The 25,531-nt window shown below is 38.3% G+C and overlaps 1 protein-coding gene across 1 annotated transcript in view; it reads left to right on the top strand.

The window, feature by feature from the left end:
• LOC126278093 (putative helicase MOV-10) overlaps positions 1–25,244 on the top strand; it is a 280,795-nt gene extending 255,551 nt beyond the window's left edge. The window contains exons 17-20 of the mRNA XM_049977939.1: positions 3,828–3,958; positions 4,501–4,621; positions 20,242–20,418; positions 23,799–25,244. Of these exons, the coding sequence (XP_049833896.1) occupies positions 3,828–3,958; positions 4,501–4,621; positions 20,242–20,418; positions 23,799–24,005 (636 nt within the window). The 3' untranslated portion in view covers positions 24,006–25,244. The remainder of the gene's footprint in view (positions 1–3,827; positions 3,959–4,500; positions 4,622–20,241; positions 20,419–23,798) is intronic.
• The last annotated feature ends 287 nt before the right edge of the window (positions 25,245–25,531 follow it).

A 25,531-nucleotide genomic window follows, 5' to 3' on the forward strand; every position in this document is an offset into this window, starting at 1 on the left:
CGCGCCAGTCATATTTTCCTCCCCTCTGTTCCACTTGCGGATCGCATGAGGCAAAAACAACTGTCTGAATGCCTCAGTACGAGCTCTAATTTCCCTTATCTTTGAATGGTGATCATTGTCCGATTTGAAAGTTGGTGGTAATAATATATGCTCTACATCCTCGGTGATGATCGAATTTTGGAATTTAGTGAGCAGCCCCTTCCATTTAGTGTGCCGTCTGTCTGCAAGTGTGTCCCATGTCAAACTTTCTATGAGATTTGTAATGCTTTCACGATGGCTAAATGTACCAGTCACGAATCTTGCTGCTCTTCTTTGGACCGTCTCAATCTCTTGAATCAGACCCAGCTGGTAAGGGTTCCATACAGATGAACAATACTCTTAAGACTGGACAAACTAATGTATTGTACACTGTTTCTTTCATTGAAGGACTGCATCACTTCAGGATTCTACCAATAAACCATAATCTAGAGTTTGCCTTACCTGTTACTTTTGTAATCTTATCATTCCATTTGAGATAATTTCGAACAGTCACACTCAGATACTTGACGGATGTTACCTCTTCCCAAGTATGGGCATTTATTTTGTACTCCTACATTAGTGGGGATTTTCGCCTTGTTATACGCAATAGGTTACACTTGGTAATATTGAGAAATAACTGCCAGTCATTACACCACACATTTATTTGCTGCAAATCCTCATTGATTTGTTCGCAAGTTTCATGTGATACTACTTTCCTGTAGACTACAGCATCATCGGTAAACAGCCTAATGCCGCTGTCAATACCATCAACCAGATCATTTATGTGAATCGTAAAAAGCAGTGGACCTATTATGCTGCCCTGGGGCACAGCTGAAGTAACACTTGTTTCTGTTGAAGTCACCCCATTTAGGATGACACACTGCTCCCTGTCTGTTAGAAAACTTTCTATCCAACCACACATGTCATTGGATAGACCGTAAGCACGCACTTCTTGGAGAAAGTGACAGTGTGAAACTGAGTCAAACGCCTTTCAGAAGTCGAGAAATATGGCATCAACCTGGGAGCCGGTATCTAGAGCCTGTTGTATATCATGCACAAAGAGGGCGAGATGTGTGTCGCATGACTGCCGTTTCCTAAAACTGTGCTAGTTTCTGCAGATGAGCATCTCAGACTTCAGGAAGGTCAATATGTCTGAACACAAAACATGTTCCATGATTCTACAACAAATCGATGTCAGTGAAATTGGCCGATAATTGTGTGCATCCAATTTTCTACCCTTTTTATAGTTTGCAATGACCTGGGCGTTCTTCCAGTCCCATGGAACTTTCTGCTGTTCCAATGATCTTGGATAAATGATGGATAAGAATGGTGCTATATTTGTAGCATTGTCAACATAAAATCTTCCGGGGATACCGTCTGGGCCAGATACCTTTCTAGCGTCTGTGGATCTCAACTGTTTTACAGTCCCAGATACACTAAACACTATGTCAGCCATCCTTGCATTTGTTCGATAATTGAAAGGGGGAATGGTGCTGCAGTCGTCTACCATAAAATAGTTTTTGTAAATAAAATAGAAAGAAACTTCCACATGGGAAAAATATATTAAAAACAAAGATTCCAAGACTTACCAAGCGGGAAAGCGCCAGCAGACAGGCACATTAACAAAACACACAAACACACACACAGAATTGCTAGCTTTCGCAACCGATGGTTGCTTCTTCAGGAAGGAGAGGGAAAGACGAAAGGATGTGGGTTTTAAGGGAGAGGGTAAGGAGTCATTCCAATCCCGGGAGCGGAAAGACTTCCCTTAGGGGAAAAAAAGGACAGGTGTACACTCGCACGCACATACACACACATATCCATCCGCACATACACAGACCAAGTGCGGATGGATATGTGTGTGTATGTGTGTGCGAGTGTACACCTGTCCTTTTTTTCCCCTAAGGGAAGTCTTTCCGCTCCCGGGATTGGAATGACTCCTTACCCTCTCCCTTAAAACCCACATCCTTTCGTCTTTCCCTCTCCTTCCTGAAGAAGCAACCATCGGTTGCGAAAGCTAGCAATTCTTTGTGTGTGTTTGTGTGTTTTGTTAATGTGCCTGTCTGCCGGCGCTTTCCCGCTTGGTAAGTCTTGGAATCTTTGTTTTTAATATATAAAATAGTTTTTGAAAGCTAGGTTTAGAATTTCAACCTTCTGTTTATCATCAGTTGCATTACATATACTGTCTGCAAGAGAAGGTATTGAATTACTTGTCGCGTTCATGGATTTTACGTATAACCAAAATTGTTTTGGTTATTTTTGGAATCTGCAGATTAAATATTGCTTTCAAATTTGTTAAAAGAATCTCTCATTGTCCTTCTGACAGCTGCTTTCACTTCCCATAATTTCTGTTTGTCAATGGGGCAGTGACTACGTTTAAAACGACTGTGCAAAATTCTCTGCTTTCTCAGCAACTTCCTAATATGTTTGTTGTACGAAGGCAGATCCTTTCCCTCCCCTATATTTTTGCTAGGCACATATTATCTAGCACATAGTGGACAATTCCAATCAAAGGTGCTCAATATCTTTGTGTCCCGCAGTGAATGCTTGGAACTGACTATGGAGATATTCATTAATGACACCTTTATTTGCTTTTCCAAACAAGAAAACTCTGTGCATTCTTTTTACATCTGTGTTTTCTTGTGCACGTATGACGACTTGTTTGTTCTCACATCTTTCAAAATGAAAACCCATATGATGAACAGTTTTTCTCTGAGTTGCTTTGTTAGCCTGGATGTCCATTTCCATGCGAACTCGTATTGTGCTGCAGAAATTGCTGTCTAAGATGACGAACAATATCAGGAAAAGAGACATTACTACTTTCCGTAAAGATTATATGTTACGTTACAGACAGGCACAAGAAATGGCCACAGCCTTTGTTAGAAAAGGGGGCACACACACACACACACACACACACACACACACACACACACACACACACACACACACACACAGAATTATTCACATAAGTGAGCATACCTCACACACAATAATTACCAACTCTGGTGGCTTGGACCAGACTAAGCTGCGGGAGACGGCGGTTGTGCTTGCTTGTGTGAGGTGTGCTTGCTTGTGTGAATAAATATGTGGGTGTTTCCTTTTCTGACAAAGGCTGTGGCCAAAAGCTAATGTGTAAGTGTCTTTTTGTTGTACCTGTCTGTAACTTACTGTGTCATCTTTACAGTGAGGAGAAAGCTGTCTTTTTCTTATATTGTTGTTGATATTTCAGCCTGGAGAGTTCCCCCCTCCCTAGAATATGTTTAACTACATCATCAGTTAAATATTTACTGTGTTCATTTTACTAATAATGCTTTGGGTCGGATGCCTGAAACCTGCCCCACTCAGCATCATGTCCCTCCTTTTTGCACACAATGAATTTACTCAAGTCTCACTTATCAACAATTCCCTCCACCTTCTGCTACCTTCTTTGTTGCCCTTACCACACTTTTCTTGTTCTCATTGTCAGAAAAATCAATAACATCAAAAGCAAAATTACATGACTTTCCTCAGTATTTCCCATTATTAATTTTCATGAATGCTTTCGGTGCACACCCTGCAAGGTAAAAATGCACCCAATTTTCAGTTGAAATGTGACCAAGGTAGTAGGCATTATGTGTAACCAGTTTATTTTGCTGAGTAATACCACAAACATTATCAATGTAGCATGAATGGTTATCTTCACTTGTTCCACAGTATTTTTCATTATCATACAAAGAAATCCTTTTCCTTACCTCAGTGTCTCTCATCAATATATTTCCACTCAGAGTTCGCTGTTCTATGTATACTATTTCATTTATTTTTGGTTGTAGGAAAGGTGTCCAGACAGTGTTCGTAATGACCCAGTGTTATCTTTCGCTTTAAATGGTAGTGAAAGCGGGGGTCGTGCTGTGGTATTTCATGGAATCATTGGACATGAACAACGAGAAGGACAGTCTCCCAGGTAATTGACTAGTTGATTACATTACATTTTTAACAATAACATGATATATTGCCTCATAAAGTTTTCCACTTCTCTCCCCTCCACTTCCTTCCACTTCACTCCCATCCCTCTACAGCTGCTCTTCTTCAACCCTCCTATCACTGTTCTACCCACCGTTTCTGCCTTTTACCTTCTCTCCTTTTCTTAGCTTCACTAACATATCTAAAGGTTCTTCCTGTTGCTGTACTGTTTAAGGAGTGTATTGTGGATCAATAAACAAGTTTCTGGAGTCTGTGTTTCATTGGTGCCCACATGATTGCTAAAATCATTGCTCCAACTGCATATTCTTTTCAAATGCGGATATCCAGTTCCTGCTTGAATTTACTTTTTTTTTGTGTCACATTGATTTTCTTGCTATCATTAATATTAAAGTTGTGTCACTGAGTATCTACACTGTTTTGAACATTTTGATAAATATCTTTTGAACTCCTTAATTTACTGTTTTAGAGTCGACTGTTTTCCTTGACAATTTAAAGAACAATATTCATTGTCTTCTGTTTCAGTCATTTCAATCGATATGAGGTTACCCAAGTACTAAAGTATGTTGACAAATTGACAGGGCCAAAAGCAAATGTTAAACTGAAGCAGACTGACATTGGAATTATAGCCCCTTACATCAGACAGGTAAATTAAGCATAATTAAATGTTAATGTGTGGAGAAGTGTAAGTATCAAAAGACAAGGTGACCACATGGCAATCAAATTTTTGTAATTTTTTATATTTTATAGTGTGTGAAGTTCAGAGCTAAAATATCAATATGCCAAAGCAGTTCAATGCAACTCTCAAAATTTCTTGAGAAAACCAACCTTGCAGTTTTCTGAGGTGGTTGTTGTTGTTGCTGTTGTTGTTGTTGTGGTCTTAAGTCCTGAGACTGGTTTGATGCAGCTCTCCATGCTACTCTATCCTTTGCAAGCTTCTTCATCTCCCAGTACTTACTGCATCCTATATCCTTCTGAATCTGTTTAGTGTATTCATCTCTTGGTCTCCCTCTAAGATTTTTACCCTCCACGCTGCCCTCCAATACTAAATTGGTGATCTTCATGCCTCAGAACAAGTCCTACCAACCTATCCCTTCTAGTCAAGTTGTGCCACAAGCTCCTCTTCTCCCCAATCCTATTAAATACCTCCTCATTAGTTACGTGATCTACCCATCTAATCTTCAGCATTCTTCGGCGTAGCACCACATTTCGAAAGCTTCTATTCTCTTCTTGTCCAAACTGTTTATTGTCCATGTTTCACTTCCATACATGGCTACACTCCATAAAATACTTTCAGAAATGACTTCCTGACACTTAAATCTATACTTTAAGTTAACAAATTTCTCTTCTTCAGAAACGCTTTTCTTGCCATTGCCAGTCTACATTTTATATCCTCTCTACTTCGACCATCATCAGTTATTTTGCTCCCCAAATAGCAAAACTCCTTTACTACTTAAAGTGTCTCATTTGCTAATGTAATTCCCTCAGCATCACCCGACTTAATTCGATTACATTCCATTATCGTCGTTTGGCTTTTGTTGATGTTCATCCTATATCCTCCTTTCAAGACACTGTCCATTCCATTCAACTGCTCTTCCAAGTCCTTTGCTGTCTCTGACAGAATTACAATGTCATCGGCGAACCTCAAAGTTTTTATTTCTTCTCCATGGATTTTAATACCTACTCCGAACTTTTCTTTTGTTTCCTTTATTGCTTGCTCAATATACAGATTGAATAACATCGAGGAGAGTCTACAACCCTGTCTTACTCCCTTCCCAATTACTGCTTCCCTTTCATGCTGCTCGAGTCTTATAACTGCCATCTGGTTTCTGTACAAATTGTAAATAGCCTTCCACTCCCTGTATTTTACCCCTGCCACCTTCAGAACTTGACAGAAAGTATTCCAGTCAACATTGTCAAAAGATTTCTGCAAGTCTACAAATACTAGAAATGTAGGTTTGCCTTTCCTTAATCTAGCTTCAAAGATAAGTCGTAGGGTTAGTATTGCCTCCCGTGTTCCAATATTTCTACGGAATCCAAACTGATCTTCACCGAGGTCGGCTTCTACCAGTTTTTCCATTCTTCCATAAAGAATTTGCATTAGTATTTTGCAGCTGTGACTTGTTAAACTGATTGTTCGGTAATTTTCACATCTGTCAGCACCTGCTTTATTTGGGATTGGAATTATTATATTCTTCTTGAAGTCTGAGGGTATTTCGCCTGTCTCATACATCTTGCTCACCAGATGGTAGAGTTTTGTCAGGACTGGCTCTCCCAAGGCCGTCAGTAGTTCTAATGGAATGCTGTCTCCTCCTGAGGCCTTGTTTTGACTCAGGTCTTTCAGTGCTCTCTGTCAAACTCTTCACACAGTATGGCGGATGGATGTGTGTGTGTGTGTGTGTGTGTGTGTGTGTGTGTGTGTGTGTGTGTGTGTGTGTGTGCGAGTGTACACCTGTCCTTTTTTTCCCCTAAGGGAAGTCTTTCCGCTCCCGGGATTGGAATGACTCCTTACCCTCTCCCTTAAAACCCACATCCTTTCATTTTTCCCTCTCCTTCCTTCCTTCCTTCCTGACGAAGCAACTGCCAGTTGCGAAAGCTCGTAATTCTGTGTGTGTGTTTGTGTGTTTTGTTCATGTGCCTGTCTGCCGGCGCTTTCCCGCTTGGTAAGTCTTGGAATCTTTGTTTTTAATATATTTTTCCCATGTGGAAGTTTCTTTCTGTTTTATTTACATCTTCACACAGTATCATATCTCCCATTTTAGCCATCCCTGCTTAGCCATTTGGCACTTCCTGTCGATATCATTTTTGAGACGTTTGTATTCTTTTTTGCCTGCTTCATTTACTGTATTTTTATATTTCTGAGAATAATTTACTAAAATTAAACCTATGCTTCGTCACAGGATGCATTTTTCAATTGAAAACATTGGAGGATTGTAATCGGGTAATCATTGGATTACTGGTTCGAGTCATGCTGTTATCTTTTTTCCTTTTTTTTTCTTTCAGTTCAAATACCTACTTTATTCAAATATAAAATGCATCAAATATATGCTAATTAACACACATCTAATAATTTTTATGAAAAATGCATATCATCTTCTTTCTAATTACATACTGCATGCAAAACTCTAGTATATATTGCAAATATAAGTTCTTAAGTATTGATATTTTATGAAATATTGTTAATTTAAAAACAGTTGTTATTAATGGTCTTGTATAATTCTTCGGTAACTAAGGATTTTTATTTGCAAATCACAATTGAAAGTCCATGTTGAAATATCAACAACATTATGAAAAACATACACGCGGGTGAGTACGTATGAGTGCGAGTGCGTGCACGGGTAAGTGCGTGTGAGAGAGCGCGCAAGGAAGGAGAAGAAACAGGGCCATAATACAAATTATGGAAGAGTATGACGATTTCAAATTTATATAAAAATTTCTTAATACTTCTTTTCGATCTCATGCTTGAGAAACTGGTGCATATGAATGAAATCTGAAACTATTTCCTAACATAAAGCTTTCTGCTTGGAATAGCCCTTGTAGGCATTTGATATTGGTACTTCGTGGATTATACGAGGTGCATTCAAGTTCTAAGGCCTCCGATTTTTTTTTTTCTCCAGACTGGAAAGAGAGAGAAACATGCGCATTGTTTTAAAATGAGGCCGAATTCATTGTCAATACATCCCAGTGATGGCAGCACCGTATGACAGGTGGAATTTTACCACCAGCGGCGAGAATGAGAACTGTTTTAAATACTTAAAATGGCGACGTTTTCCTTACTTGAACAGCATGCAATCATTCGTTTTCTGAATTTCCGTAGTGTGAAACCAATTGAAATTCATCGACAATTGAAGGAGACTTGTGTTGATGGAGTTATGGATGTGTCGAAAGTGCGTTCGTGGGTGCTGTTTCACCAAGACAACACACCCGCACATCGAGTTAACGTTTCTTCGTGATAACAACTTTGAAGTGATTGCTCATGCTCCCTACTCACCTCACCTGGCCCCTAGTGACTTTTGGCTTTTTCCAACAATGAAAGACACTCTCTGTGGCCGCACATTCACCAGCCGTGCTGCTATTGCCTCGGCGATTTTCCAGTGGTCAAAACAGACTCCTAAAGAAGCCTTCGCCGCTGCCATGGAATCATGGCGTCAGCCTTGTGAAAAATGTGTACGTCTGCAGGGTGATTATGTCAAGAAGTAACGTCAGTTTCATCGATTTCGGGTGAGTAGTTAATTAGAAAAAAAATCGGTGGCCTTAGAACTTGAATGCACCTCGTACTCTATCGTATTATAAAAATGAACATTTGTGCCAAAACAGTCTTGTTTATTCAGTGAGTGTTACATGATTGCTGCAATATTAGAAAGTCCTATTTACTTTTATCTAGCAGACAGTGACGAAAGTGACGTAATCAGCTTGAGAAACCACACCAGTCTTGTGTATTATTTGAATTATCAGCTTTTTAGGGCTGATGCGCAGAACAGTCTGAGTTATAGAGGGTAGTCTCCACGTGACCCGTATTTACATTTGGTGATTTTTCTGCTTCCCCTTCGTTTACTCTTCCGTCAGATGAAAACAAAACGGACATCTGTGGCCAGGAGCTATCAAGTGAATTAAAATATTCACATAATCATGGAAGGCTACAATATGTTATTAGTTTTGGATTTTATTTTATTTCCACCTTTCTTACAGTCAAGTATTGTATTAATTGTCCTGCAGAACAAATAAGTTTTTTGTTTGTCTGTTTGCTAACGAAATATGACATTTATTAACCTTTTCCGCAAAGGGAAACGAAATGTTTAATTCCACAGTACTGGCTAGTTTCAACTGTTCGCTGCATTTCAGGTGCACGTTTTCATCTTCTAGCATGTATGGCATTATGCCATAATAACCAAACAAGATATAATATAGTACTGGTGCTCCAACAAAATTTATGTCCTGAAAATCACACTGAAAAGCTTAATATCAGGTCGAGGTCTACTTCATTGGGAATCTGGACATTTTAGTATGGTTCATGAAATTCCGATTCTCTTGGAGTATCCTCTGATGTCTTGTTTCTTTTATGAGATAATGTATGATCTTTCAATGTTTTACACGTACGTACATACGGGCTTCCTACGTCATTGTAGCAGCGCAAGCATGGTGTCGTCTGCTATCTGCGCTCTCTGGCAACTGCTGAAACGAACCTGTTTCTTACAGGTCGCGGGAAGATATTGCGAATGGTAGTTTGAAAAGCGTTACTTTCAAAGTAAATGTCCTTTTACGTAAGTTGAACTCTATGGGAGAATATACCATGAATTTCTTAAATCACTGAGCATTTGACTCTCATTTAAAAATCAACTCTTTGATGACAAGCCATTTAGAATAATTTCGAACCCTGAAGATCAGACATTTATGTCATTATTAAAAATTTTACTGGCACATTTGTGTGATATATCTTAAAGTGTAACACGCGCAGAAAAGATCAACATTGTATGTGAAAGCTTTTCTTTTCTTGTAGCAACACTATGTATATTAACTTAAACTATTAACTTTCCCTGTTTGTGCATTCGTGCTACTTAACAGTGATGTTGCTCTTGGTTGACTATGCTCTGAATATCCGCTGTCATCAGCTGGCGAGATCACCTGACATGAGCTACGAACGGCTTACAAAAGCAGTTCGAAATCTCAATTTCAATGATTCGGAAAGTAACATGCGGTGTTTGGTGGAAATCCAATGTATACTTTCGTAATACAAAAACACGCAGCGTACATATTTGTGAAACGTGTCTTTTTCCCTGAGTTTTGTTTTCTAAAGTGCCGGGAAATTCAACACCCATGTATAAAACCACAACCATTCAAAGGACTGATAAGTTTCGTAGTTTAAAGGGAAAATATACTGTCGCTCACAAGGAAAAAGTGTGTTTTCACCCGGGACAAAGTGTATTTTTAACCGGGAAATCCGGGAATTTTTTTTTTCCTTGTCCGCGTATACACCCTGAATAGGCAGCCCGGGTGACTGACTAGTGGGATAAAGATATCTTGTAGAACAAAGCGAGAATTATATCAAAATTTTAGAAGTAGTCACAATGAAGCTACAGTAGCCCATTACAAGCAGTATTGTAAGGTGCTTAAAAATGTTATTAGGAAGGCAAAGAGTATGTGGTATGCAAATAGAATAGCTAATTCACAGGACAAAATCGACGATATAAAGTCAGTTCACAGTAAAAATATTTCTGTTACTGATAAATCAGATATATGTACAGTATTTATTAATAGTTATCTGAGCATTGCTGTTGCATTAAATAAAAATTCAGTTTCTACAGGGAATTGTATAACTTTGTTGACAAAGGCCTTTCCAAGATTGATGTCTGAAATACTCCTCTGTGATACAGACAAGAGGGAGATTGAGTCAGCAATTAATCACTGAAGACTAAAGACTCTCATGATTATAATGGAGTGTCTAGCAGAATATTAAAGTACTTTGCTGTACATGTTAGCTCTGTATTTAGCTATATTTGTAATTTTTCCTCTAGGAAATAATAAGGGCGAAAGGGATAATGTAGATAATTTTAGACCTATTTCTATGCCACCAGTGTTTGCAAAAGTTCTTGAAAAGGCTGTGTATGTAAAGATAATTGATCATTTTGTATCACACAATTTGCTATCAGATGTACAGTTTAGCTTTAGAAGTTGTTAAACAACTGAAAGTGCTATATTCTCTTTTCTCGCTGAGGTACTGGATGGGTTAAACAAAAGGTTTTGAAGGGTTGACCTTTTTTTTTTTTTTTTTTTTAACTAAGGCATTTGATTGTGTTGATATTGCTCCAGAAGTTGGACCATTACAGAATATGGGGGAGTAGCTCACAATTGGTTCACCTCTTACTATAGCAACAGGCAGCAAAAGGTCATTATTCTCAGTGTTGATAACGGCTGTGATGTGGGGTCTGAGTGGGGTACTGTCAAGTAGGGGGTGCCCCAGGGGTCAGTTTTGGAGCCACGCCTGCTCCTTATTTATATAAATTATATGCTCTCTAGTATTACGGGTAACTCTAAAATATTTCTGTTTGCTGATGACACTAGCTTGGTAGTAAAGGACATTGTGTGCAACATTGGCTCGGTTTCAAATAGTGCAGTAAATGACCTAAGTTCATGGCTTGTAGAAAATAAACTAACGCTAAATCACAATAAGACTCAGTTTTTACAGTTTCTAACACACAATACAACTAAACCTGACATTTAATTTAACAGAATAGGCATATGATAGTGAAACTGAACAGTTCTAATTTCTAGGTGTTCAGATAGATAGTCAGCTGTCATGGAAAGCCCACGTTCAGTATCTTGTTCAAAGACTTAATACTGTCATTTTTACTATTCGAACGGATCTGGAGTGAGTGATCGTTCAACACGAAAAGTGGTCTACTTTGCTTATTTTCATTCGCTTATGTCATATGGTATTACATTTTGGGGTAACTCTTCCCATTCTAAAAGGATATTTTTGGCTTAGAAATGGGCAGTTTGGGCAATAGGTGATGTAAGTTCACGAACCTCTTGTCGGCCCCTGTTCATGAGTATGGGTATTTTGACAATGGCCTCTCAATATATATATTCCTTACTGTCATTTCTTGTTAACCATATTAGGTTATTCCCAAGAATATGGAGCTTTCACTTGGTTAATACTCAGCAGAAATCAAACCTGCATTTGGACCGGACTTCCTTAACTCTTGTGCAGAAAGCTGTGCAGTATACTGCTGCATCCATTTTCAATAAGCTACCACTTGAATTCAAAAATCTTAGCAGTAATCCACGCGCTTTCAAATCAAAACTGAAGAGTTTCCTCTTGAGCCACTCCTTCTATTCTGTTGAGGAGTTCCTTGAAAAATTAGCTGATTCTTGTTGTATTGTTGATTGTGTTTACTTAAACTTATGGATTTACTTTTTTCAGGCTCATAAACATTTTATTTTTATCTGTTATTACTTTTATGTTGCAATTTCATGTACTGACACATTTCATGACCTTGGACATTTGCTCCTTACTTTGGTCCCATGGAATTTGAATAAATAAACTCAAAGCTAGTCACCCCCATCAAATTTCCTTACCTCAGAGTGGGTTTTCAGTTTTCTTGAACCTCCCATCTTTGATCTGCACATCTGGGCTGTATCAGAGCTTCACATAGAGGACATGAACGACATCTCTGTGCTTTTGTTTTCTTGATGAAGGATCAGAATTCTCGACTTCATATATAGTGTTGCTTCTTCTGTCCTGGTGATGAAGTGTTCCAAAAAGTCCTTCTGAGTATTATACATTTGAAACAGGAACATTGTTTCCACTGTCAGTTCGGCCTCGCAGTCGTGGGGCACAAAGAACTGTGTAAATACTTGCAGTGTCTTGCTTCAATGTATTATATGCGAATGTCAAAATCAGCAGTATTGTATGCTAGTTTCTCTGTTAGACATTAACATACATTGACCTCATATCAGCCAACATCTTATTAAGGCATTCTTTGAGGCCTTTCATCTGTGGATGGGTAGGCTGTGGAGGGAATGTCACAACGTGGCATTCTTCTGATGCTAGTCTTGACTGGAAAACTTTTCCACAGTGATAGATTATCACATAAGATGTTACATCCCTCAAAATGATCTTCTACGAGGACTACACAATTTCCAGAGCTTAAGCAGTCGACACAGCTTTGATGAGAGTGTAGAAGATGAGATAGTGCAGATTATTATCCATTGATTCCCATTTGTCTTCTTCAGTCACTTTTCAAGAAGCCCTGCTGCAGCTTGTATTGATGCCAGATTTCCAGGAGGTAATTTCAGCGTGTGCTTCTGGCACTGGCATTCCGTAAAGTGGCTTATGTTGTGTTCAGTGGATCACTAGAGATCTGGCCAGTGATACGGATGTGCAATTGTGTCTGGAGTGTTCACGAATTCCAGATGGCCAGATGTTGGAACATCATGTAAAAACTTCAGGATCACTGGCTATAAATAAGCTGGAATGATGGAAACCATTTGTGCTGCATCATATTGTAGATCCTCTTAAACAATGTACTGTTAATTAATAGGTATCCTCTTTTAGTCAGTGCCTGATTCTTCAAGGCTTCTCTGATTTTCAGCAAAGCTGTATCTCCCATCTGTTCGGCAGCAATGTCATTTAATGCTCTGATGACTGAGATTTTATTGACATTGCTATGTTCTGTCAAAGGATTCCTTGAAAGGCAATCAACCCTGTTTACATGTGTTTTTCTACCACTGTGATGCCATACTCAGAAGCCTCAGGGCATGTCTCACCACTTGACCTGACAGATCCTTCTGGCTAGTCAGCCAGTGCAGGCAATGATGGTCCATCCCGACTGTTAATGGTTTACCAAATAGTATGGCTGTAAATTATTGATGAGCCAAACAACTTCAAGACACTCCTTCTTAGAGTAGTTCATCTCTGACCTTTACATAATCTTCCTGAATTTGCAGTAGAACTGCACCTTCCCATAACTATTAGTGTCAAGGTGAAATTCTGTTGTAGCATTCTCATTATATGATACTAGAACTGAAGAATATGCCCTCTTAAGGACACAGAAGCATCTTTGTTGCACCTTGTTCCAGGGAAATTGGAGTCTCCCTGGAGGGACATGCCCTGTTACAGAAGTCTTTTTATTAATTGCCAGTAGTAAGAGCACAATCTGAAAAACCTTCATTATGAATGTGCCGATAAGTTGGAAAATGTGTGACTGGTCTCACTTTACCTGTATTGGGACAAACTCCATTGTCATTCATCTTTATTTCTTTGGCAGAGAAGAGGTACTTTCATGGAATTGGGCAGATACCTGTGCAGTCTGGAAATGCTGCAATACAGTTGTCAGGCAGCTTAGATCTTCTTCAAATGTCTTTGTAAAAACAGCAGTGTCTTCCAGATAGCAGAGACACCTCATCCTTTGAAGTATCGAAGTAGATTGTCCTTCATATATTCAAAAGTTACTGGAGCATTTCACATTCCAAATGGCATAACTTTGATCCAATAGAGACCACTTGGAGTTACAAACATAGTTTTTTCCTTGTCCTCAATTTGCCACTAGTCTGTCACAGTTGAGAAATACTTTGCTCCTTTCAAGTAGTCTAGGGTTTCATAATAGGAGTGGATGACAGAGAACAAAGTACTCGGATTATAAAGGGTGTAAGACAGGGATGTATCTTTTCATCCCTACTGTTCAATCTGAACATCGGAGAAGCAGTGACAGAAGTAAAAGAAAGGTTGAGGAGTGGAATTAAAAATGAAGGTGAAAGGATATCAATGATATGATTCACAGATGACATTACTATCATGGATGAAAGGGAAGAAGAATTACTTGATCTGCTGAATGGAATGAACAGACTAATGAGTATAGAATATGGAGTGAGAGGAAATCGAAGAAAGACAAAAATAATGAGAAGTAGCAGAAATGAGAACAGTGAGAAACTTAACATCACAATTGATGGTGATGAAGCTGAGGACTTCAACTACGTAGGCAGCGAGATAACCAATGACTGACAGAACAAGGACAACATAAAAAACAGACTAGCACTGGCAAAAAGGGCATTAAGCTCTGGAAGACAAAAACTGTATGGGAAGATAGAGATTGGAATACATCCAGCAAATAATTGAGGACGTAGGTTGTAAGTGCTGCTCTGAGATGAAGAGGTTGGTTCGATGCAGCCTACCACAAATTTCTCTCCTGTGCCAATCAGAAGACTGATGACCTGAGAGAAAAAAAGTCATCAGTGTGTGATTAAAATCATGGAGAAGAAAGATTTTTATCGTTCACCAATCATTGTTGTTGTTGTTGTTGTTGTTGTTGTTGTGGTTGTGGTTGTGGTCTTCAGTCCTGAGACTGGTTTGATGCAGCTCTCCATGTTACTCTACCCTGTGCAAGCTTCATCATCTCCCAGTATGTACTGCAACCTACATCCTTCTGAATCTGCTTAGTGTATTCATCTCTTGGTCTCCCTCTACGATTTTTACCCTCCATGCTGCCCTCCAATACTAAATTGGTGATCCCTTGATGCCTCAGAATATGTCCTACCAACTGGTCCCTTCTTCTTGTCAAGTTGTGCCACAAACTCCTCTTCTCCCCAATTCTATTCAATACCTCCTCATTAGTCATGTGATCTACCCATCTAATCTTCAGCATTCTTCTGTAGCACCACATTTCGAAAGCTTCTATTCTCTTCTTGTCCAAACTGTTGATTGTCCATGTTTCACTTCCATACATGGCTACACTCCATAAAATACTTTCAGAAATGACTTCCTGACACTTAAATCTATACTTGATGTTAACAAATTTCTCTTCTTCAGAAACGCTTTTCTTGCCATTGCCAGTCTACATTTTATATCGTCTGTACTTCGACTATCATTAGTTATTTTGCTACCCAAATAGCAAAACTCCTTTACTACTTTAAGTGTCTCATTTGCTAATGTAATTCCCTCAGCATCACCCGACTTAATTCGATTACATTCCATTATCGTGGTTTGGCTTTTGTTGATGTTCATCTTATACCGTCCTTTCAAGACACTGTCCATTCCGTTCAACTGCTCTTCCAAGTCCTTTGCTGTCTCTGACAGAATTACAATGTCATAGGCGAACCTCAAAGTTTTTATTTCTTCTTCGTGGATTTTAATAAATACGCAGAATTTTTCTTTTGTTTCCTTTACTGCTTGCTCAATATACAGATTGAATAACATCGGAGAGAGGCTACAACCCTGTCTTACTCCCTTCCCAACCACTGCTTCCCTTTCATGTCCCTCGACTCTTATAACTGCTATCTGGTTTCTGTACAAATTGTAAATAGACTTTCGCTCCATGTATTTTACCCCTGCCACCTTTAGAATTTGAAAGAGAGTATTCCAGTCAACATTGTAAAAAGCTTTCTCTAAGTCTACAAATGTTAGAAACATAGGTTTGCATTTCCTTAATCTTTCTTCTAAGATAAGTCGAAGAGTCAGTATTGCCTCACGTGTTCCAATATTTGTAAGGAATCCAAATCATCGATAGTCGACAGTGAAATGCAACATGCAATCCTTCGTCCTCACAAATGCCAAGGAGAGGACCATGGATACTCTGAAGGTTTAGTGATTTCATATTGTAGCATCTCCTCCACCTCCTCCTGGATTATCTGTCATTCGGCTGATGACACACTATACAAACTCCGGGTTAATTGATTGATGAGTCCACATGTTGATATGATGATTTATGATGTTCGATCTTGCTTTTCTCAGCTCCATATTTGAAAGCATCCAAAAATTGATGCAGAATGTTTATCACTTGCCACTGTTGTTTCACGGTCAGGCTAGACCCTTCTTGCATTTCAATAATTGGTCCTTCCTCAGCATTGTCTGTAGTGGTAGCGGAGCTGATTCTCCATTGATGACACTAAGTTGCCATTCATGGACGGATTTGCTGTCCCTCAGCACATACCTGTGGCGCTAATTGTGGCTGCTCATGACAATTAGTGATCCAAAAATCTTGACCATCCACAGTGCTAATACTCGTTACTGGCACCTAGATTCCTTTTGTGGGCCTGAGTAGCTTTTTGAAGTTGACAAAAGCTTTACAGTTCAACTGAGCATCTCGACTGATGGCTGAAACTTGTTTAAGTGATGATGACAGAATAACAATGTGTTCAACAACAAGTGACCATTTAGAGCAATCTCTGTTATGTGTGCTTATTGGGATAGCTTCGCCATTCTAGACCTGTGATCTTCAAACAGTCTGACAGCTTCTGATGCCTGCAAGAATTCCCCCCTGGGAATAATGTTACGACTACATTATATTAAAATAGCAAATCAGAAGTACGTGTTCTATCATTGATAGCTATTCTTGTAATACAGGTTCCTGTCAGCTGATCAGATTTCCAGTTTATGACTTTCAGCACAACCACTTTTGTACCGCAAAACATAATCTTCCTTCACTAAGGATGATAAGCATTCAACATTACAAAAAAGAAAATGCCGGAGTTGACTCAAACCTGGATAGGTGGGCCATCAAAGGTGATGTCAGTGAGATTTCCTAACATGGTGATGACTGGCATCCATGGAGGATTTACATCTGTGGTGGTCTCACTTCCAAAGATGGCCACCTCACTGTGTTTTCCTGAGTTCAGCAGCTATGTGAGTGGCAATTACCTCTTTACGGCAACAGGACACAGTGTGTTAGGAAGAGACTTTGTCCAGGGTACAGCGATAACCTTCGTCGAACAGATAAACTATAATGATCTGCAGTTGACTGGTATGAACAGAGCTGTTGTGATGGCTCTAACAGTGTAGCAGTTGCTAAAAAATCTCCTCCTTTCTCCACTATAGTGTATCTTTGTCCATTATATCCACAGTGGAAAAGCACTGGCTTGTTGTCTTCTGTTGGCCAAATGACTGTTCTTTGTGGAGCATTATACTTGGCATAAGAATTGCTTATATCTGCATTGGTCAGGTGATGGGTTGTTGTTTGATGGCTGCTGTATAATTCTGAGTTGACAGAGTACTTTCTTCTTCTCACATTTGGCTGGTGGTGAAGATTGGTTCTACAGATCAGTTCTCTTCTTATTCGACAGTCTCTATTACCTCCTGATGCATCAGATCGCCATTCATGACTGCTATCTCCTGCTTGCTTGGTCCAGTAGTTATGGTTGCCATAAAATTCTGTATCTTTTCCCTCACTATGGGAGAAGTGGTGAGGTCATGGTGGTCTTCCACAACTGCCATAGGGAGAACATACAGGAGACAGTCTTACTTCTTTCATCAGACTCTCTTCTGCAGCATGTCCTTGATTCACTGGCATCACTTAATTAATTCCTCTGTCATTGTGACGTCCTTTAACTAAGACCATGGTACATGCCTTCTGTTACTCCTTTCATCAATTGTGAGATTTTGTGGTATTTGGGTTTATGATATGGCGTAAGGGCGAAACATTTTGTATGCTTGAATGTATCATTATCCTATGACACTGACATTGTTCTTTCGCTAACCACACTTGCTGCAAATTGTCACCAGATATTTTCTTCATTTCAGCCTGGAATTTATTCTATATCATGAGCTTCTCTTCATTGTTCCCAAACCAGTGCTGGACTGTTCCTTCCAAGTAAAAATACACATTTGCCAAACACATCTTGTCATCCAACTTGTCCTATTTGGCAACTGCATCAAATCCTCTCAGCCATTTTATTGGGTCCTGATCAGGATCTCCAGAGAACATTGATGGATGCTTAATGTGCAATTAAATTATTGCTGGCTAGTGAATATACGAACCATGGAAACGATATACTGCTTGTATTGTGTTTCCTGTCTATGTAGGTGACAACTTCCATGTTGCCTAATTGAAGCCACGGGGATGTAGATGTTTTGAAGTGCACAGTGTCTCCACCAAACAATGTCACATCATAACCACACTAAAGGCCAAATCTGAAAGCAAGATCATAAATGAAGTATAACACTTTGAACTGAAAGTAATTTATTACAAAAACAAACATAGAACCAGAACAGAACTGACCATCTGGGCAGAGAATGCAGCTGTTTCTGCAAACACTTAATATTCCAGAATACACAGCATTGAAAACATAACTTACTTCAAGAACCTCCTAGATGTGATAAACACTAAATAACAAATAATTATTGGTGGCCAGGTTTGAATCAGCTATCCGCAGTATGCCAGCCAATGACACCAACCACTACACCACACTTTGCAGAAATATGTTGCCAATAAAAGTATAAATTGACATCTGCTGTAGATACACGTGATTAGCTATCAAGAACTAGTATCTACTTGATCTCGCACAGTTGGAGAACAGTATCCAGTAACACAAAGAAAATAATGTCGAAGAGTGTCGGTAATTGAACCCAAAAGAAGTTGTCGTATATTTGTAGTGAGCAAGTAGATAGTGATACAGCAACCAGGTTGCAAATAAATAGTGAATAAAATAATTATGAGTAACCCAAGTTTTACTTACTGTCATAGGCCCTTTTTTATTTTATTACAGAGAAACAATCAAGGTATAAAAACACAAGTTTCAATTTAGGGGCAAAAGTGCTACCACCAATAATGAAACAGACTATGCAGCAGTGATCTACTGTAGGCACCTAAAAAAAGTATTTACTCCTCCACCATTGTTCAAAATACCTTTGTATACCCATTAAGATAGGTTTACTGGCATACTCTTTAAATACCCACAACAAAATTAGTTCTTTTTAATTAAAGTATGCCAGTTATCCAGTGTGAAAACCTCTTCTGTTATATTCTGTGTAAATATTTTGAGAATCAACAGCTGAAATTTTTGTATTGTGGCTTTCACACTTTCCATGAAACATGAGACAAGACCATTTTGTCCAAGGTGGCGTTCTGTAACTCCTCCCATTGCTACAAGAGTATTCTCTCGAAGCCAGACAACAGGATTAGGAATGGACTAGTCTGGCAGAGAGCCTCTTCCACATTTTAAATCTGATACAAATCCAGAGAATAAGCTGGCCATTAGAGGCATGATGTACTTTGGTTGAGGTTCCTTGTCCACAGGGTGTAACCATGGTGATGGAGTGTCATCAGTTAGGTGGAAATAGGTTCTAGGTTCATTATGCTCCATAATACCTACCTTTGCAGTATAGAGCAGTGCCCCTGCAGTGAACTCGTACACCAACAGGATTGTACAGAATTGTTTCTGGGTTCACTAGAGATGAGACATGACATTTATCAAATCTCTCCATGCCTTTGTGTGAGAGTGTATAGAGTAAGATTTTGAAGCTGATAATACAGGATAATGGGTGATGATTCTGAGGTCGTTAACAAAGTTTGTAGCAGTGGTGTGGTATGTGTTTCTCTCTCTCTCTCTCTCTCTCTCTCTCTCTCTCTCCCCCTCCCCCCCCCCCCCCCTCCATGACACCAAAAGTGATACTAAACACTTGGCCCTTGATCCATGTTGTGACTGAGACTGCAGTCATCCAGGTAGTTTTTATGTGCCATTTCAGTTTCAGGTGTCTGGGCTACTGGACATGATGCAACCTCAGAACCATTATTTCACATTGCAGGGTATCCCATGTATCTGCAGTGTTTGTGTTGGTCTCCTATAGTTTGCTACATGTACTTTGACCTTTACAATAGCTTATTTTCCATAACTTGTGGATTTGTATTGTGTGATGGTGACGTATTAGTTACTATCCCCAGTTTTTCTCTTTTTTCCACGAATTGAGTTATCACAACAATTTTGCAGATTGTCTTGTACAGCTATTTATGTTATACTGTCAATATTTGTTGCTAATTGAACTTTGCTTGTCATAAGGCATACAAGATAAAAGCAGAACTGAAAAAAAGGCAACTTCTAGACATTGAAGTTGGCACAACAGAAACATTCCAGGGACGTGAGAAACGTGCAATCATCATATCCACTGTCCGTTCAAATCGCAATCTGTTGGACTATGATCAGAAGTACCAGTTAGGCTTCCTTGTGAATCCAAAGGTGAGTATAATAGGATATAAAACATTCTTAAATGTAGAGTAGTGCTAAGTCTGATGGCACTTTTTTTTACTAATAACTAATGTAAAGTGTCTCCAAAAAGAAACTACAACTGAGTAAAAATAAGAAAATCTCATATAAAGGAGACAACCACAGACTGAAATACATGTAAAACAGCAAAGAGAAGTAAACCATTCTTCCATTGGGCAAACTGAGCAAAGTGACAGAATGCAAGTATTGGACTTGCATCTGAGGAAACCTGGGTTCAACTTTCCATTGTACTATCTGTGTTTGTTTTTGGTGGTTCCTTGAGACATATTGGGTGTAACTCCATGGTTCTGTGAAGAGTCCAATGCTGATTATTCACTCCTTTCTAGACGTTCATTGCAAGCTTATGTATCACCCTCATCTAACATGCATGGCACTTTCTGTGACTGTAGGCTTTCTCAGTCCATTAATGAAACCTTGCCAGGTTGTGAACCAAGTAATGGTGTCATCTTGTTGCAATGTTTTGATGAGTTTCGTACCTGTCATGTTGAAACAAACTGCCAAGATTCTATGTTCCACCTATCTGTATAGTCATTAAGCTGCTGTCCACTTCAGAATTCGAAGCAGTGGAGTGACTATATAGATATGTGGAAAACAGCATCCTGACACTTCGCTTAAAGATGATGGGCGTGAAACTCATTGAAATGTTGCAACATGACGACGATGCCTTACTGACGATCACCTAAAAAGACTTCATCATTGGTGATTTTTACATAATCATCTATGAATCCTCTAAATGAAATTTTGTTTTTGATGTATTTCTAAATAATGGAGTCACTCGCCAACTCCATCTGCAGATTAGTTTTGTTTATATGGCATTTTGGAGAGTGAGTTTGTCAGCAAAGTTTGGACCATTTGAAAAAGTCATAAGACTTTGTGAATCAGTTGTTACTGTGAGAAACAAACAGGAATTTGCTATTTCATAACAGAAAGGAAACCGTTATCAAATTAGTGGGGGGGGGGGGGGGGGGGGGTTGATGGCCGTGTAGGAAAAGGGGACGTGGGAGCATGTTAAAGAGGCCTAGACTGCAACACAGAGCAAAATGTTACAGTTCCTTTAACAGGGCTCTCTAGCAGTGGGGAGGCTTGAGGTCTGTGTTTTGGAAATACATTAAAAGAAATTTGTTGCATTGTGCAGTTAATCAATAAATTGTACTTCAAAATGAAAGAAATAACTTATCCTGGTATTTCTCAAACCAGGAAGAGATGGTACGATAAACTGCCGTCTTATACAGATTAACTGTTATGAGATGTTGAGGACTATGACTGAGCAGTTAATTCTCGATATAAAAGTGACAAGAATCTGAGAAGGAAATTGACAGGCATTGCGAAAATTAAAAAGTAAAACTGATCAAACAATTGCTTGTGCTTCCTTTGAACTGAACGTCTCACTGATATGGCGGTACTCCCTAACCTTACTTTTTTGCCTTGTTTTTGGATATGTACTACTGTGTTTCAACAACAGGTGAAAAAAATAATGTTTTGTGAAATGATTTGTCTAAAAGAAAGAAATGACGAAGATCAGAGAAACATTTGATGCACCTTTGAGTGATGCATGACATCGTGTGCAATGGATGACACACTTCTACTGACAGAAGAAGACCACTGACCACTGAGGGAAATTACACCAGACAAATATCTTATAGCACTCTTTAAAATTCTAAGATTGTAAGTTACACATTGAACTTTAAATTCTCAATCAGCGCGTCATTTGCTGTGTATGATTCTGATGTTAATTCAAAAGCATGTTAAATGTTTCTTTAGCCTGCCTTATTTCTTACTTTCTGACAGATCATTTCACAAAACATTTGTGTGTGTGTGTGTGCAGAAAGCATGAAATATATTTAAATATCAATTGGCACTCTATTTTTGTGAAGAGTATATAGATAAAGAGAAAGGAAAGAAATTTGAATATATGCTGTGGTTTTATATTTTTTAACACTTCATTTACATACTCATGAAACATTTAAATTTTTCACGAAACTAAACCAGTCACTGGTCTGTGTGTTCATTTCCCACTCTCCCTTTGGCTACGAAAATTTATGCGAAAATCCATTGTATAATTTCTAGAGTATCTTGTTTTAGCTCCGCAGAAACCTTTATCCAAAGAAAATTACTGTAAGAAAGATGCTGTGTGCCATGTTGCTTGTATCAAAAGAATGAGGAAACAGCAGAATGACAAGGGGATAAACTGACTGGCCAGTACTTCCCTTGGGGAGATGTTCCGTCTCCTTGTAGTTTTACTGCTCATATTGAAGGGCATTTTGATAAGTATAAATAGAGATTGATTTTTGCTCCAAAATACCACATCAGTAGTGTCAATATAAGCTGGCGAGTGTACAATTCTTTTCAAACTCTTAACTAAGATACAAAGGAATTTTTCTCCTTCTTACCTTAGGAGTAAGAACAACTTCTGTCTTAAACATTCATAACTGATTTGATAACATTCTAAACATGATTCCAGCACACATCTCGGTTTGTACTCGGTAGCTAAAATGGCTTTATAAAGTACATGCTTTCCTTTTGCAGGATACAACCTTCCAACCTATCACATGATCAAATTTGTACCTCCATTTTCATTAATAATCCAATGCTATCCACGTCAGAGATCATACAACATGAAATAGTTTATTTCGTAACCAGGTTAGACAGTAACTAGCTGTCATTCACAGATTCTCACATCTCCCCGAAATATAAGTACACATCAGTCACGTAGACACACTGTGAACAAGCACCGGTTATAATACTACAACTCCACACTGGAATGTCAGATATATGAAACATGCTAAATGAAATATCCAATTAGCAAGTTTCGTACATTTCACAAACAAATGTGGACCTGCATTATTATAATTAGAGCCTTTTCCCTGTATGTTGTTAGTACTAGTGTGTAATTACCTTTCTGGGATATCTGAGAATGTGAGAATGACAAAACTAATCATGAAATAAAGTATTTTACATCAGGCAATCTTCACTTCTAATACTATAAATTACAATGTTAGATCTCCCCCAACATGCATAAATTATACAGCTATCAGTGTCAGTGTAAAGCCTGAATGCCTTATTCAGCAATTTGTCAACTTGTTTTGGAAACCACACCCTATGGTATCATGTATTGCGATTCATGTCAGTGGGTATCCCTTTCGGCAAATTATGTTAAAAAGTGAATAGTAGCAATATTTTTTAATAGATGAACTACTTACATTGAGAGGTTGTTAATGTTTCTTGAGAATAGAATTTAATTCATTATTGTTACAAATAAAATGTGTAACATATTGATATGTCTGTGCTTTTAATACTGATGATGATTAAATGTATAAATACTTTCATTTCAGAGGTTGAATGTTGCTATTACAAGAGCACAGTCTCTTCTTATTATAATTGGAAACCCAATGCTACTGGCAAAAGACTATCGATGGCGACATGTTGTGGAGTATGTGCGTGAATTAGACACTTACTATGGATGTCCGTACCAGCCACGTGATGGTGACTGGATCAGCACTGTTACACACCGAATAGAAAAACTAAATATGCTCTCCTGAAATGCATTGTCTTCAAACATTTTTATTGCAACTACATAAGGAAGATACATGGTTGTATATATTTTTGTACATAAAATGAACCTTTCTTAGGATTTTTATGGAGTGCGAAGAGTATTTTTCATGTATACATAATGCAAAATAAGGCTAGTCCTTGTAAAAGTCTATTGCTGTTAACTCTTGTATATGACCATTTCTGCTGTGTGTATTTTGACTGTTGAGAAGTTGATAGTGTACATGAATTTTTGGGTGTTTTATGCAGAATTTATGCAAATTTCAGTGTATTCCAGTGTAAGGATGACGCAGTATGTGCACAATTAATAACACTGTTGTTTTAGTTGTTGAAGTCTGTATGGTGGAAAAATCATCTAAACCAATCTCTCTTGTGCATTTCCATTCTCACTGGCCCCCTCATTTAATACTCCATGACATACCATCCCAGCATAATTTCATTGTGTAAAATTCTCTGAGCCCTCTTGTTTGTACCTTATGTGTGAATATACACAATCTGATTGCATTATTAGAAGCATGTACGTACTTCAATACTTGTTTACTTTCATGTTTTTATTTTTATTTATGAAACATGCAGCAATGTGCCATACTCTGAATAATAGCTGGAAACATAGTGTTATTTGATACTATTAATTTTAGTTTTGAAAACTCTAAAAACTGGAAGAATATGGTTTCATGTAATGAGTAAAAACTTCAGCAAAATGAAGAACATAATAAATTCCTATTTCTGTTGAAATTACAAGCCTTGGCAATGTTGGATTTTCAAATTTGTTTAATTCCGACAGTATTTGGGAACTGGTCAGTACATTGAAGGCTGCATGCATTAGACTGTGATTGGTTGATTATGTTTATTCTACTTGATGTTGCCATGAGTAACTGATAAGACTCAAGTGTAGTGTCTTTGTGATAACATGATGCCAAAGACATTTAGAAATTGTTGAATGGAGTGTATATCATGTTTGTGTGAATAGTGTAAAGGAAAATGACCTGAAGCCATTTTGTTTTGAACTTAAATGAGGTCTGAAGAATTTGTAAATGTGTGTTATTGTGGTCTGAGTTGCTAACGATATTTATGTTGGCTCCTGTTTTGGTAAACAATATCTGCTGTAGAGGCAAATTGTAAGCATTTATAAATATTTTTCAGGAGTCAAAATTGAAAGTAATTTACTGTATTTATAAATTGTTTTTATTTAATACTTCTAAAAATTACATTCCTGCATATTTTTATAACCGAATTTTTTTCCTCAGTCATTGATATTTTCTGTAGTGCATCCAAGAACATTTTTGTTAAATTTCCCAAATATTCTTGCACTATATTCCCTCTTTCTCCAGTATTTTCCAGAAGATGGGCATATTCATCTGTTCTTTCTCTCAGGTAGGTTGTTTTGGTAAGTATCAAACCAAAATCTATACATATTATAAAAGTAAATGTACATACACTGATCAGCCAGAACATTATGACCAGTAGCATCACCTGGTGAGGAATGACTGCTACACACACACACACACACACACAC

This window comes from Schistocerca gregaria, chromosome 6 (genome assembly GCF_023897955.1).
Source record: "Schistocerca gregaria isolate iqSchGreg1 chromosome 6, iqSchGreg1.2, whole genome shotgun sequence".
Taxonomy (NCBI): Eukaryota; Metazoa; Arthropoda; class Insecta; order Orthoptera; family Acrididae; genus Schistocerca; species Schistocerca gregaria.